The sequence below is a fragment of the Rhinoraja longicauda genome, chromosome 10, assembly GCF_053455715.1.
Source record: "Rhinoraja longicauda isolate Sanriku21f chromosome 10, sRhiLon1.1, whole genome shotgun sequence".
NCBI classification, from domain to species: Eukaryota; Metazoa; Chordata; class Chondrichthyes; order Rajiformes; family Arhynchobatidae; genus Rhinoraja; species Rhinoraja longicauda.
In genome coordinates, this window is record NC_135962.1 from 52,472,346 (window position 1) to 52,488,491 (window position 16,146).

The 16,146-nt window shown below is 43.1% G+C and overlaps 1 protein-coding gene across 1 annotated transcript in view; it reads right to left on the reverse strand.

Annotated features, from left to right (window-relative positions):
• The window catches only part of ylpm1 (YLP motif containing 1), a 74,796-nt gene that overhangs the window by 35,305 nt on the left and 23,345 nt on the right, over window positions 1-16,146 (reverse strand). Inside the window, exons 7-11 of the mRNA XM_078406869.1 lie at window positions 13,474-13,588; window positions 12,588-12,810; window positions 10,726-10,815; window positions 1,327-1,501; window positions 240-391 (exon numbers count right to left, since the gene is read on the reverse strand). Of these exons, the coding sequence (XP_078262995.1) occupies window positions 240-391; window positions 1,327-1,501; window positions 10,726-10,815; window positions 12,588-12,810; window positions 13,474-13,588 (755 nt within the window). The remainder of the gene's footprint in view (window positions 1-239; window positions 392-1,326; window positions 1,502-10,725; window positions 10,816-12,587; window positions 12,811-13,473; window positions 13,589-16,146) is intronic.

Sequence of the window (16,146 nt, forward strand, 5' to 3'; positions counted from 1 at the left end):
ATCAATAATACGTGAATTTCTAAGCCTGCCATTGAGCTTAATTTAGCAGCATGTGGAATTTAAACCACCAGTGTATCTAAAAAACATGTGCTGGCCCAAATAATGTAACTTTGATTAGATGCAACCATCTGATTGATATACAGGTGAGTTGCCACTTTATTATTGCAAAACCAAATGACAATTTATAAATATATAAAAATCTGGCAGATAAATAAATTCCATGCACAATATAAAGTTACCTCCAAAACCAGTGGGTGTATGATCAAATGGTGGTCGATCAGATAAGCGATCAAACTGTGGCGGTCTGTCAAATCCCCCTCGGTTGAAAGGGTCTTTATTGTCCTGATAGTTGTGATATCCACCTGACCGACCAGGTTGACTGTGAGTCATTCTGCAAGTGAAGCATGCAAAAAAAAATTTGAGAAAATATTTTAAATTATCTAATGAAAGGCATTGCTTATCTGACAAGTTCTCAGCAGAAATTCACCATCAGGTTTTGATTACAGAAATTAAACTATAATTAGACACAATGGTTAAAAATGTAAAATACACCAATAATATGGATTTCATTATCTGCAGTTGGTCAAGATGAACTTGGATTAATGATACTATGCTTCACCGGAATGAGGGTCGTAGAACACTAGAATAGTACAGCACAGGAACAGGCCCTACAGCCAACGATGTCCATTGTCGAACATGATGCCAAGGCAAACTAATCTCTTCTGCCCGCACGTGATTCATATCCCTCAATTCACTGCATATCCATGTGCCCGTCGAAAAGTCTCTTAAATACCACCACCGCATCTGCTTCCATCATTATCATTAGCAGTGCTTTCCAGACACTCACCCCTCACGCTGTAAAAGCACCTCCGCCTTTGCCATAGTAATTAAGAAATGGAAGCAGAAATTAGCCATGCCTGCTCTGTCAGTCAATGAGATCATGTGGAATATTTTGTCAATTTCTTGTACTAATTCCATTCCTTGATTTGATTCCTTGAATGTGCAAATGTGCTCAGTGATTGAACCTCCACACCTCTCTTGGGTAGACTATTCCAAAGATATACACCCATGTCAGTGAAGACATTTCTTCTTGTCTCCTTGGAACGAGACACCCAGCAAAGGGAAATACCATCTCTGAATCTACAACATCGTACCAAGGAAGGCATAATTTCTGCATTCACCAGAAGTCATCACTTTGTGTTTCAAACACGAAAAAACATTGCAACATACTTGCGTTAACAAATATTTACTTGATGTGAAGCAGAAATTTCTACCCAGTATCACTCATCTTGATTAATGACATATTAAAACAAATATCACGCTTACCGTTCTTCACGTCCAAATCTTTCACGATCAAATCCTTCCCTTTCATAATCACCGATCGATCTATCCCTGTAGAGATCATGCTCTCTATCAAAATCTCTGCGATCCAAATAAGGATCTCCCCTTCGTTCTAAAAATGGATCTCTGTCTCCGTAACGATCTCGGGGACCTATTAAATCTAAGTGAAAGAGAAACAGTTAAATATAAAAGTCTGCTATTTGGAGCAATTAGCTGCATGTAGTAATTAATGTATTTGGAAAATTGAATGGCAAAGTAATAATTCACCTTTTATTTCCCATGCCATAAAATGTTTTGGTACTTTTCATGGTTATGAAAAGTGCTACACAGTTGTCATAGAGTGATAGAGCTTAAAAACAGGCCTTTCGGCCCAACTTGCCCACACCAGCCAACATATTCCAGCTACATTAGTCCCACCTGCCTGCGTTTGGTTCATATCCCTCCAAATCTGTCCTATCCATGTACCTGTCTAATTGTTTCTTAATAATAATAATAATAATAATAATGCATTACATTTATATATCGCTTTTCAAACACTCAAAGACGCTTTACAGTGATTACTAGAACATAGAGAAGAAAATAAATAGATAAATAAGTAAACGAACAGAAAAAGGAGACAGAAGGTGAGGTGACGGTCAGTGGTTGAAGGCAGTGCTGAACAGGTGAGATTTCAGTGATGTTTTGAATGTGGTGAGTGAGGAGGAGTCGCTGACGGTTTGGGGTAGTGAGTACCAGAGGGTGGGAGCAGCGATGGAGAAAGCCCTGTCCCCCCAGGATCTGAGTTTGGTCCGGATGGGGGGGGGGGACAGGAGGTTGGCAGCAGCAGAGCGGAGGGTGCAGGTGGGAGTGTGCCTGTGGAGGAGGTCAGTCAGGTAGGATGGGGCCAGGTTATGGAGGGCTTTGTAGGTCATGAGGAGGATTTTGTACTGGATTCTCTGGGGGATGGGGAGCCAGTGGAGCTTGTAAAGGACGGGGGTGATATGGTCACGGATCGGGGAGTGGGTGAGTAGACGGGCAGCGGAGATTTGAATGTATTGAAGTTTACTGATGGTTTTTGAGGGTGAGCCATAGAGGAGGCTGTTGCAGTAGTCCAGACGGGAGGTGATGAAGGCGTGGATGAGGGTTTCTGCAGCTGTGGAGGAGAGGGATGGACGTCGGGCGGAAGAGGAAGGAGGTGCTACAACGGGAGTTTAGAGAGTTGGGAAAAACACTGAGAAGTAGGACGTCGAAGGTGGTTATCTCTGGACTGCTACCGGTACCTCGTGCTGGAGAGGCCAGGAACAGAGAGATAGAGGGTATGAATTTATGGCTGAGGGGCTGGTGCAGAGAGCAGGGATTTAGATTTCTGGACCACTGGGATCTCTTCTGGGCTAGGGGTGACTTGTACAAAAGGGACGGGTTACATCTTAACAGCAGGGGGACAAACATTCTGGCAGACAGGTTTGCTAGTGTGACACCTGTGGCTTTAAACTAAGTAGTGGGGGGGAGGGGTTGACAAATTGTGAATATGAAGATGAGGTAAAAAAAAAGGGAATACAGGAGATATTGCAAAAGACTCTCGGAAGAATGGGAACAGAAGTTCTAGAGGGGAAAATAAATTAAGGGCAGGGCCAATTGTGACCGATGTGAGAGGGGAGGTGAATACAGAAGTTAAAGTGTTGTACTTAAATGCGCGTAGTATAAAAAATAAAGTGGATGAGCTTGAGGCTCAGTTAGTCATGGGCAAGTATGATGTTGTAGGGATCACTGAGACATGGCTACAAGAGGACCAGGGCTGGGAACTGAATATTCAGGGGTACACAACGTATAGAAAAGACAGACAGGTGGGCAGAGGGGGTGGGGTTGCTCTGATGGTAAGGAATGATATTCATTCCCTTGCAAGGGGCGACATAGAATCAGGAGATGTTGAATCAGTATGGATAGAAATGAGAAATTGTAAGGGTAAAAAGACCCTAATGGGAGTTATCTATAGGCCCCCAAACAGTAGCCTCGACATAGGGTGCAAGTTGAATCAGGAGATAAAATTGGCGTGTCAAAAATGTAATGCTACGGTGGTTATGGGAGATTTCAACATGCAGGTAGACTGGGAAAATCAGGTTGGAAATGGACCCCAGGGAAGAGAGTTTGTAGAGTGCCTTCGAGATGGATTCTTAGAACAGCTTGTACTGGAGCCTACCAGGGAGAAGGCAATTCTGGATTTAGTGTTGTGTAATGATCCTGATCTGATAAGGGGACTAGAGGTAAAAGAGCCATTAGGAGGCAGTGATCACAACATGATAAGTTTTACTCTGCAAATGGAAAGGCAGAAGGGAAAATCGGAAGTGTCGGTATTACAGTATAGCAAAGGGGATTACAGAGGCATGAGGCAGAAGCTGGCCAAAATTGACTGGAAGGAGGCCCTAGCAGGGAAGGCGGTAGAACAGCAATGGCAGGTATTCCTGGGAATAATGCAGAGGTTGCAGGATCAATTTATTCCAAAGAGGTGGAAAGACTCTAAAGTGAGTAAGAGACACCTGTGGCTGACAAGGGAAGTCAGGGACAGCATAAAAATTAAGGAGAGGAAGTATAACATAGCAAAGAAGAGTGGGAAGACAGAGGATTGGGACTCTTTTAAAGAGCAACAAAAGTTAACTAAAAAGGCAATACGGGGAGAAAAGATGAGGTACGAGGGTAAACTAGCCAATAATATAAAAGAGGATAGCAAAAGTTTTTTTAGGTACGTGAAGAGGAAAAAAATAGTCAAGGCAAATGTGGGTCCCTTGAAGACAGAAACAGGGGAATTTATTATGGGGAACAAAGAAATGGCAGACGAGTTAAACCGTTACTTTGGATCTGTCTTCACTGAGGAAGATACACACAATCTCCCAAATGTTCTAGGGGCCGGAGAACCTAGGGTGATGGAGGAACTGAAGGAAATCCACATTAGGCAGGAAATGGTTTTGGGTAGACTGATGGGACTGAAGGCTGATAAATCCCCAGGGCCTGATGGTCTGCATCCCAGGGTACTTAAGGAGGTGGCTCTAGAAATAATGGAAGCATTGGAGATCATTTTTCAATGTTCTATAGATTCAGGATCAGTTCCTGTGGATTGGAGGATAGCAAATGTTATCCCACTTTTTAAGAAAGGAGGGAGAGAGAAAACGGGTAATTATAGACCAATTAGTCTGACATCAGTGGTGGGGAAGATGCTGGAGTCAATTATAAAAGACGAAATTGCTGAGCATTTGGATAGCAGTAACGGGATCATTCTGAGTCAGCATGGATTTACGAAGGGGAAATCATGCTTGACAAATCTACTGGAATTTTTTGAGGATGTAACTAGGAAAATTGACAGGGGAGAGTCAGTGGATGTGGTGTACCTCGACTTTCAGAAAGCCTTCGACAAGGTCCCACATAGGAGATTAGTGGGCAAAATTAGGGCACACGGTATTGGGGGTAGGGTACTGACATGGATAGAAAATTGGTTGACAGACAGAAAGCAAAGAGTGGGGATAAATGGGGCCCTTTTGGAATGGCAGGCAGTGACCAGTGGGGTACCGCAAGGTTCGGTGCTGGGACCCCAGCTATTTACAATATACATTAATGACTTAGACGAAGGGATTAAAAGTACCATTAGCAAATTTGCAGATGATACTAAGTTGGGGGGTAGTGTGAATTGTGAGGAAGATGCAATAAGGCTGCAGGGTGACTTGGACAGGTTGTGTGAGTGGGCGGATACATGGCAGATGCAGTTTAATGTAGATAAGTGTGAGGTTATTCACTTTGGAAGTAAGAATAGAAAGGCAGATTATTATCTGAATGGTGTCAAGTTAGGAGGAGGAGGAGTTCAACGAGATCTGGGTGTCCTAGTGCATCAGTCAATGAAAGGAAGCATGCAGGTACAGCAGGCAGTGAAGAAAGCCAATGGAATGTTGGCCTTCATAACAAGAGGAGTTGAGTATAGGAGCAAAGAGGTCCTTCTACAGTTGTACCGGGCCCTGGTGAGACCGCACCTGGAATACTGTGTGCAGTTTTGGTCTCCAAATTTGAGGAAGGATATTCTTGCTATGGAGGGCGTGCAGCGTAGGTTCACTAGGTTAATTCCCGGAATGGCGGGACTGTCGTATGTTGAAAGGCTGGAGCGATTGGGCTTGTATACACTGGAATTTAGAAGGATGAGGGGGGATCTTATTGAAACATATAAGATAATTAGGGGATTGGACACATTAGAGGCAGGAAACATGTTCCCAATGTTGGGGGAGTCCAGAACAAGGGGCCACAGTTTAAGGATAAGGGGTAGGCCATTTAGAACGGAGATGAGGAAGAACTTTTTCAGTCAGAGAGTGGTGAAGGTGTGGAATTCTCTGCCTCAGAAGGCAGTGGAGGCCTTCAAGAGATGGATGCTTTCAAGAGAGAGTTTGTTGGATGCTTTCAAGAGAGAGCTGGATAGAGCTCTTAAGGATAGCGGAGTGAGGGGGTATGGGGAGAAGGCAGGAACGGGGTACTGATTGAGAGTGATCAGCCATGATCGCATTGAATGGCGGTGCTGGCTCGAAGGGCTGAATGGCCTACTCCTGCACCTATTGTCTATTGTCTATTGAGACGGGCGATGTTTTTGAGGTGGAAGAAGGCTGTCTTTGTGATGTGTTTGATGTGTTTGTCGAAGGAGAGGGTTTGATCAAAGATGATTCCAAGATTCCGGATGTGAGGGGAGGTGGATACTGGGAGACCATCAATATTGAGGATGAAGTTTTGGGTGGATTTGGTGAGCGTTTTTGGACCAATGATGATGATTTCAGATTTGTTGCAGTTGAGTTTGAGGAAATTTGATTGAAGCCAAGATTTTATTTCAGTGATGCAGTTTGTCAGTGTAGAGTGTGTGGTGGTGGAGATTGACTTGGTGGAGATGAGGAGCTGGATATCATCGGCGAAGCAGTGGAAGTTGGGACCATGACGGCGGATTAATTGACCAAGGGGGAACAGGTAGAGAATGAAGAGGAGGGGGCCAAGGACTGAGCCTTGGGGGACACCTTGGGGGAGGGGAGCGGTGGGGGATTTACAGCTGTTAATGGAGATGAACTGGTGCCTGTCGGCGAGGTAAGATTTGATCCAGGATAGGGTTGTGCCGGTGATGTTAAAGGAGGTTTCAAATCGGGTGAGGAGAATGGAGTGATTTATGGTGTCAAAAGCGGCGCTGAGGTCAAGTAGGATGAGGATGTTGAGGTTGCCAGCGTCAGAGGAGAGGAAAAGGTCGTTTGTGATTTTGAGGAGCGCAGTTTCAGTACTGTGGTTGGAGCGGAATCCGGATTGGAAAGTTTCATACAGGTTGTTGGTAGAGAGGTGGGATTAATTATCCCAATTAAACATTGGGATAGTCCCAGCCTCAACTACCTCATCCTACTTGACCTCAGCGCCGCTTTTGACACCATAAATCACTCCATTCTCCTCACCCGCAGCTTATTCCATACACCCACCACGATGTGTGAAAAAGTTACCCCTCAGATTCCTATTAAATCTTTTCCCCTTCACCTTAAACCTATGTCCTTGAAACACCTACTCTGGGCAAGAGACTGTGCATCTACCTGATCTATTCCTCTCCTGATTTTATACAGATCTGTAAGATCATTCCTGTGCTCCAGGGAATAGTATCCCAGCCAACTCAACCTCTTCCTACAGGTCAGACCCTTTAGTCCTGGCAACATCCTCATAAATCCTCTCTGTAACCTTTCCAACTTGACAACATCTTTCCTAAAATATGGTGCCCCAGAACTGAACACCATACTCTAAATGCATTCTCACCAATATCTTGTACAACTGCAACATGACCTCCCAACTTCTATAGTCAATACACTGACCGATGAAGGCCAATGTACCTTTTTACCACCTTATCTAGCTGTGACTCGACCTTCAATGAACCATGCAACTGCACTCCTAGATCCCTCTGCTCTACAATACTCCCCAGAGCCCGACCATTCACTGTGTTGGGCCAATTGTGAACGATGTGAGAGGGGAGGTAAATACAGAAGTTAAAGTGTTGTACTTAAATGCGCGTAGTATAAAAAATAAAGTGGATGAGCTTGAGGCTCAGTTAATCATGGGCAAGTATGATGTTGTAGGGATCACTGAGACATGGCTACAAGAGGACCAGGGCTGGGAACTGAATATTCAGGGGTACACAACGTATAGAAAAGACAGACAGGTGGGCAGAGGGGGTGGGGTTGCTCTGATGGTAAGGAATGATATTCATTCCCTTGCAATGGGTGACATAGAATCAGGAGATGTTGAATCAGTATGGATAGAAATGAGAAATTGTAAGGGTAAAAAGACCCTAATGGGAGTTATCTATAGGCCCCCAAACAGTAGCCTCGACATGGGGTGCAAGTTGAATCAGGAGATAAAATTGGCGTGTCAAAAATGTAATGCTACGGTGGTTATGGGAGATTTCAACATGCAGGTAGACTGGGAAAATCAGGTTGGAAATGGACCCCAGGAAAGAGAGTTTGTAGAGTGCCTTCGAGATGGATTCTTAGAACAGCTTGTACTGGAGCCTACCAGGGAGAAGGCAATTCTGGATTTAGTGTTGTGTAATGATCCTGATCTGATAAGGGGACTAGAGGTAAAAGAGCCATTAGGAGGCAGTGATCACAACATGATAAGTTTTACTCTGCAAATGGAAAGGCAGAAGGGAAAATCGGAAGTGTCATATCATATCATATCATATCATATATATACAGCCGGAAACAGGCCTTTTCGGCCCTCCAAGTCCGTGCCGCCCAGTGATCCCCGCACATTAACACTATCCTACACCCACTAGGGACAATTTTCACATTTTACCCAGCCAATTAACCTACATACCTGTACGTCTTTGGAGTGTGGGAGGAAACCGAAGATCTCGGGGAAAACCCACGCAGGTCACGGGGAGAACGTACAAACTCCTTACAGTGCAGCACCCGTAGTCAGGATCGAACCTGAGTCTCCGGCGCTGCATTCGCTGTAAAGCAGCAACTCTACCGCTGCGCTACCGTGCCGCCCGTGCGTGTCGGTATTACAGTATAGCAAAGGGGATTACAGAGGCATGAGGCGGGAGCTGGCCAAAATTGATTGGAAGGAGGCCCTAGCAGGGAAGACGGTAGAACAGCAATGGCAGGTATTCCTGGGAATAATGCAGAGGTTGCAGGATCAATTTATTCCAAAGAGGTGGAAAGACTCTAAGGGGAGTAAGAGACACCTGTGGCTGACAAGGGAAGTCAGGGACAGCATAAAAATTAAGGAGAGGAAGTATAACATAGCAAAGAAGAGTGGGAAGACAGAGGATTGGGACTCTTTTAAAGAGCAACAAAAGTTAACTAAAAAGGCAATACGGGGAGAAAAGATGAGGTACGAGGGTAAACTAGCCAATAATATAAAGGAGGATAGCAAAAGTTTTTTTAGGTACGTGAAGAGGAAAAAAATAGTCAAGGCAAATGTGGGTCCCTTGAAGACAGAAGCAGGGGAATTTATTATGGGGAACAAAGAAATGGCAGACGAGTTAAACCGTTACTTTGGATCTGTCTTCACTGAGGAAGATACACACAATCTCCCAAATGTTCTAGGGGCCGGAGAACCTAGGGTGATGGAGGAACTGAAGGAAATCCACATTAGGCAGGAAATGGTTTTGGGTAGACTGATGGGACTGAAGGCTGATAAATCCCCAGGGCCTGATGGTCTGCATCCCAGAGTACTTAAGGAGGTGGCTCTAGAAATAGTGGAAGCATTGGAGATCATTTTTCAATGTTCTATAGATTCAGGAGCAGTTCCTGTGGATTGGAGGATAGCAAATGTTATCCCACTTTTTAAGAAAGGAGGGAGAGAGAAAACGGGTAATTATAGACCAGTTAGTCTGACATCAGTGGTGGGGAAGATGCTGGAGTCAATTATAAAAGACAAAATTGCTGAGCATTTGGATAGCAGTAACGGGATCATTCCGAGTCAGCATGGATTTACGAAGGGGAAATCATGCTTGACAAATCTACTGGAATTTTTTGAGGATGTAACTAGGAAAATTGACAAGGGAGAGTCAGTGGATGTGGTGTACCTCGACTTTCAGAAAGCCTTCGACAAGGTCCCACATAGGAGATTAGTGGGCAAAATTAGGGCACATGGTATTGGGGGTAGGGTACTGACATGGATAGAAAATTGGTTGACAGACAGAAAGCAAAGAGTGGGGATAAATGGGTCCCTTTCGGAATGGCAGGCAGTGACCAGTGGGGTACCGCAAGGTTCGGTGCTGGGACCCCAGCTATTTACGATATACATTAATGACTTAGACGAAGGGATTAAAAGTACCATTAGCAAATTTGCAGATGATACTAAGTTGGGGGGTAGTGTGAATTGTGAGGAAGATGCAATAAGGCTGCAGGGTGACTTGGACAGGTTGTGTGAGTGGGCGGATACATGGCAGATGCAGTTTAATGTAGATAAGTGTGAGGTTATTCACTTTGGAAGTAAGAATAGAAAGGCAGATTATTATCTGAATGGTGTCAAGTTAGGAGGAGGGGGAGTTCAACGAGATCTGGGTGTCCTAGTGCATCAGTCAATGAAAGGAAGCATGCAGGTTCAGCAGGCAGTGAAGAAAGCCAATGGAACGTTGGCCTTCGTAACAAGAGGAGTTGAGTATAGGAGCAAAGAGGTCCTTCTACAGTTGTACCGGGCCCTGGTGAGACCGCACCTGGAGTACTGTGTGCAGTTTTGGTCTCCAAATTTGAGGAAGGATGTTCTTGCTATGGAGGGCGTGCAGCGTAGGTTCACTAGGTTAATTCCCGGAATGGCGGGACTGTCGTATGTTGAAAGGCTGGAGCGATTGGGCTTGTATACACTGGAATTTAGAAGGATGAGGGGGGATCTTATTGAAACATATAAGATAATTAGGGGATTGGACACATTAGAGGCAGATAACATGTTCCCAATGTTGGGGGAGTCCAGAACAAGGGGCCACAGTTTGAGAATAAGGGGTAGGCCATTTAGAACGGAGATGAGGAAGAACTTTTTCAGTCAGAGGGTGGTGAAGGTGTGGAATTCTCTGCCTCAGAAGGCAGTGGAGGCCAGTTCGTTGGATGCTTTCAAGAGAGAGCTGGATAGAGCTCTTAAGGATAGCGGAGTAAGGGGGTATGGGGAGAAGGCAGGAACGGGGTACTGATTGAGAGTGATCAGCCATGATCGCATTAAATGGCGGTGCTGGCTCGAAGGGCTGAATGGCCTACTCCTGCACCTATTGTCTATTGTCTATTGCCCATGTTAAGACTTCCCAAAATGCAACACCTCACATTTCTCTGTATTAAATTCCACCAACCATTCCTCAGCCCACCTGGCCAATCGATCAAGAACCTGCTGCAATTTTTCACAACCATCTCCACTATCTGAACCTACCTTTATCGTATATCCGTTCACGTATTGGCTCAGGACCGAGTGAAACTCGTTCTCCATAAGGGATCTGTTCAATCCTTCCCGGTCCTGAATCTGAAAGTGAAAAAAAGTAACCAATTTTAAGAAGAATACACTTAAAAGTAATGTTTTCAATGTGTATACTACTACGTTTTCAGAGTGACAGAATCATATGGGCCTTCGGCTAACTCGTCCATGCCAAGTTTCTTCTAAGTTAGTCCCATTTGCCGGTGCTTGCTCGACATCCCTCTAAACCTTCCCCAACCATGTACCTGTCACAAATTACTTTTAAATGGCGTTATTGTATCTGCCAATAGACAATAGACAATAGGTGCAGGAGTAGGCCATTCAGCCCTTCGAGCCAGCACCGCCATTCAATGCGATCATGGCTGATCACTCTCAATCAGTACCCCGTTCCTGCCTTCTCCCCATACCCCCTCACTCCGCTATCCTTAAGAGCTCTATCCAGCTCTCTCATGAAAGCATCCAACGAACTGGCCTCCACTGCCTTCTGAGGCAGAGAATTCCACACCTTCACCACTCTCTGACTGAAAAAGTTCTTCCTCATCTCCGTTCTAAATGGCCTACCCCTTATTCTTAAACTGTGGCCCCTTGTTCTGGACTCCCCCAACATTGGGAACATGTTTCCTGCCTCTAATGTGTCCAATCCCCTAATTATCTTATATGTTTCAATAAGATCCCCCCTCATCCTTCTAAATTCCAGTGTATACAAGCCTAATTGCTCCAGCCTTTCAACATACGACAGTCCCGCCATTCCGGTAATTAACCTAGTGAACCTACGCTGCACGCCCTCAATAGCAAGAATATCCTTCCTCAAATTTTGAGACCAAAACTGCACACAGTACTCCAGGTGCCTCAACCACTTCTCTGACAGCTCATTCTATCCACAAACCACCCTCTGTGAAAAAGTTGCCATTTAGGTTCCTATTAAATCTTACCCATCTCACTTTCAATCAATGCCCTCTGCTTATTGAATCCCTAATCCAGGGAAAAAAGACTGCATACTTTCACTTTACCCATGCCCCAAATGTTATTTTAATCAGAGAAATTTGCAACTTTTGATTTCATCAAATCTCTGGACAATCTCAACAGAGCAGATTGAATAAATTGAATTTTACTTTTGAAAAAAGGTGCTATTGGAAGATAGAGCATCAATTGAAGGGAAAAAAAAGTTAAAAGAAAAACACTGAACTAAAAACCGTGCAAGTGTCTAAACTGTCAACCTAGCCAAATACGGATTTGAGAAAGAAATGCATACACTTCTGTGCCCTAAAGAAACCCGGAACAAAAGCTTTACCTCAAGGGACACATGAATTTGCTTTCTTGCACATTTAAAAGTACTTGTTACCTGTGGACTTGAAAAGTCCAATGTTCACCTGCCATCTTTCACTCTCCATGAACCTGGATATTCAAAATTCTGTTGCGTTTTTTAAAATCTCACCAAATGTTGCTCACCTATCGCAATTGTGCTCAATGGTTTGTGTTGCTGCGCAGTCTGATTCCTTGTCCTGATTTCCACACCTTCATGGCAACTGTTCAATCCATCTCCTATAGTCTTACTATGCCAGCCACTTGTGATTGCTTACATTCATTGTTCCATGATTGGCCATACTCCAAATCACAGTGGTCCCACATGCTCTGCCTCTTTCCATTCCTTTAAGGAGCTTGCAAAAATGTCTGTCCTCATGCTTCAGGCTGTACACCATAAATGCTTAATAGCTAACTCAACATCATCTTGGCTGCTATTCTTTAGTCAGACGGCTTGGGATATTTTACTACTTTTAACATACTATATATGTGCGAGCAGTTACAGATTTCTCGCTTACCACGCCCATGTCCATAATCAACGGTTTTTTGAATTGGCGGTGGCTTGTTCAAAGTAGTTGAGATTGCTGAAGATTCATTATAGCCATAATTAGAATCAGGATTTTTGGGATCCGACGCAGAATCCCACAACCCATGGAATGTGTCAGTGTCCCAACGCTCTGATAGGATGGGAGCATCTGATGGTCCAGGGCCAAGTAATGAGTTGTCAGTGCTCGCCATATCCTGCAACGGCATTTACAAATAGGTGATGAGACGAAGAAGATACATGGGTAGAACATAATCACCACAATTCTCAAAGTATTAGAAACACCGTGCCAAATAAGAAGCATTTTGTTTCTAATACCTTATCCAAGAAAACCCAAATAAACTGTTTCAGAATAATAAAACAGGAAAAATAATTGCAGCATTGATCATTTAAGTCTGATGTTGAATTATAAATCAAATCGTCATTAACTCAAATTCCACAGCTAAACTAAAGTGAACATTGTGGTCACTTGCTGTCTTGTACCAGACAAATTGTTGGCAGAAGAACTGTGAGATAAGTCAAAAAAGTCTAATACCTACGAAAACTCCAGAAGAAATAAAATCATGTCATTACCAAATCTGGTCACACAAGATTAATTCCTGCTGCAATTTACACTGCAAAGTGGTCATTTAAAAAAAAAATCTTATGTCAAAGAAGAAAGAAAAACAGAAATCATATAATAATAAGTTGTGGAATATTAATATTTCTCAGGTGGTCTGATTTAAATGCCTTATTGCTTGACCTAATGTAAGTAGTGAAGAAAAAAAGAAAATGACAAGCAACTCACTTTCATCAAATGTGCAGAACTTTTTAATGTAATTGCTGTAGCTAACTCAAATTCACTATTGTTAATTTCTCACCTTGTAGAAGTCTTTACCAGTTTTAGAGTTTTGATAATCTTGAATTACTGGAGGAATTCCAGTGGAATCTGTTTTGCTGGGAAGTAGAGGTACTCTTTCAATTTCCTGCAACTCTCTGAAAAGCAAAAAAATAGTTCCATCATTAAGGAGTCGGACATAACAGAATCAGAAAGCTACAAGTCCTCCAAACAGCATAACAGACACAATGCATGATCCCAGTGACCTTGAATGCTGAAGTTTTAGGTCAGAGCTAAGCTGTCTGCTCTGCTTCAAGCACAAGAAAAGTGCACGGATTTGACATTTTGGGGGGGTTTTGACTATTTTCGCACGGAAAATCCCACTGTATATATTGACTGCCTTCCTCACAGTCTGCACTCCATCAATCTTAGAAACATAGAAAATAGGTGCAGGACGAGGCCATTTGGCCCTTCAAGCCAGCACTGCCATTCATTGTGATCATGGCTGATCATCTACAATCAGTAACCTGTGCCTGCCTTCTCCCCATATCCCTTGATTCCACTAGCCCCTAGAGCTCCATTTAATTCTCTTTTAAATTAATCCAGTAAATTGGCCTCCACTGTCTTCTGTGGCAGAGAATTCTGCAAATTCACAACTCTCTGGGTGAAAAAGTTTCTTTTCACCTCAGTTTTAAATGGCCTCCCCTTTATTCTTAGACTGTGTCCCCTGGTTCTGGACTCCCCCAATCTTCATGTTCTCTGCAAACTTACCACCACCACCCCCCCCTACATTTACATCCATTTCATTTATATACATGACAAACAATAGCACAAATCCCTGCAGAACTCCACTAGTCACAGACTTCCAGCAAGAATAACGCCCTTCTTCCATGACTCTCTGTCTCCTATGAGGAAGCCAGTTCTGAATCCATACGACCAAGTCACTGTGAATCCCATGCATCTTAATCTTCTGGATCAGGCTACTATGCGGGTCTTTATCAAATGCCTTATTAAAAGCATGCAGAAAACACTCATCGCCCTACCCTCATTGATCACCTTCATCATCTCCTCAAAAAACTCAGTAAGACATGACTTGCTGCGTACAAAGCCATGCTGACTGTGCCTAATTTGCCCAATTCCTTGAAAATTGATGAGGACAGGAGAGGGACATATCAGAAAGGAATCTCAGAAATCATACTTTCTCAACGAGGTCAATGCCAACATAAAGATTCTATTGGATTGAAGGAATTTCCTGAACACAAGAACAATCTAAAAGACATTTAAACCAAACCTTTGGACAACATATCCAAAGTGAGACGCACCTTACTATTTCTCAAAAAAAAGTTGTAAAAAGAAAAATAATGAAATGCTAACTCAGCCAATTTTTATGTCCATTTACACATCTGCAGAGCACAATTATAACATTATGATTCTTTTTTTTTCTGAAAAGGAGTATTGTTGAATGGAAGAATCATGATAATTTTTAGAATCCAGCTGGTTAAGAACATTCTGACGCTTCAAAGTAAAAAACAATAGAGAGGATAACGATTTTAATAGATGAAGAAAAGTTAACAAGTATAAGGCTAGAGATTTATGGAAAAAGCAGCTCAGTAGGCTATTTAATAGTAACTGGCATCAAAATCAATGTCAATTCTACCGTTAGCAGATATTCACACCTGATTTTTTTTCCAACTGGAACCACTGCTTATTTATTAGGAGGACCTGGTAGAGTAGGAAATTACATATTCCTGTCTTTTATCTGCTAGCATTTAAATGCTGTTGCAAATGTGTGTAGTGTACTGGACACATAGCATGCTTTTAAACAGAATGATTTTTATACATAAAATATACGTAAAATTGAGAACTTAGTGGCAGTAGAATTCAGTGCAGTGGTGGGTGGTGAACTTAGCATGTCCCTCCAATACTTGTAGCAGAACGTTCATGCTTGTGATTTTAAGATTTGCTCAGAGTTTCAGTGCCAATTTCAAGATAGGTTCTAAACTTTTAAAGGAGTAAAACATGACATACAAATTAAGTGGGATTAAGTTATAGCAGTTGTGCGTCTAGACTGAAAAAAGATTGCGGACATCGAGATTGCCCTAAGTGATCACAACTGCAGCAGACATTGTTATCTTGAAACATTCTGGTTCATGATCACTGAGCTGGGGAATCAGATTGGAAACCTTCTTACAAAAGGCAATCTGCAAGAACATGAATAAAGATTGTTGGAAAGAAAGCCAGAAAACTGGCAATGGTCCCGTGAGCTATTCCCATTGGAAATAAGAGGGAAAGAATGTGGTGCATGAAAGAGTCATAATTATGGAGACAAATGTCATTCTTTGAAGGCACCAAGCTTTGTCAGCAGGATCAATAGTCCAACCTGATGATAGGACTTTTTAAATGTATGAAAGAATTTTGGAGAAGGAAGGGGGAGGAACATGTGCAGGCCAGGTCTTATTTGCCATAGCATCCAATGCAATTATTAAACAGCTTTACAAGAGTTATAATCTGGTACAGTTAAAGTGTGTAGGAAGGAACCGCAGATGCCGATTTATACCGGAGATAGACGCAAAATGCTCAGCAGGTCAGTCGGCATCTCTGGAGAAAAGGAATAGGTGATGTATCGGTGAAGAGAGTGGTGGACTTGTCCAATCCATTACGGGTGCATCCTTCCCCTCCATCAAAAGTATCTATCCGAGGCACTGCCTTAAGAACA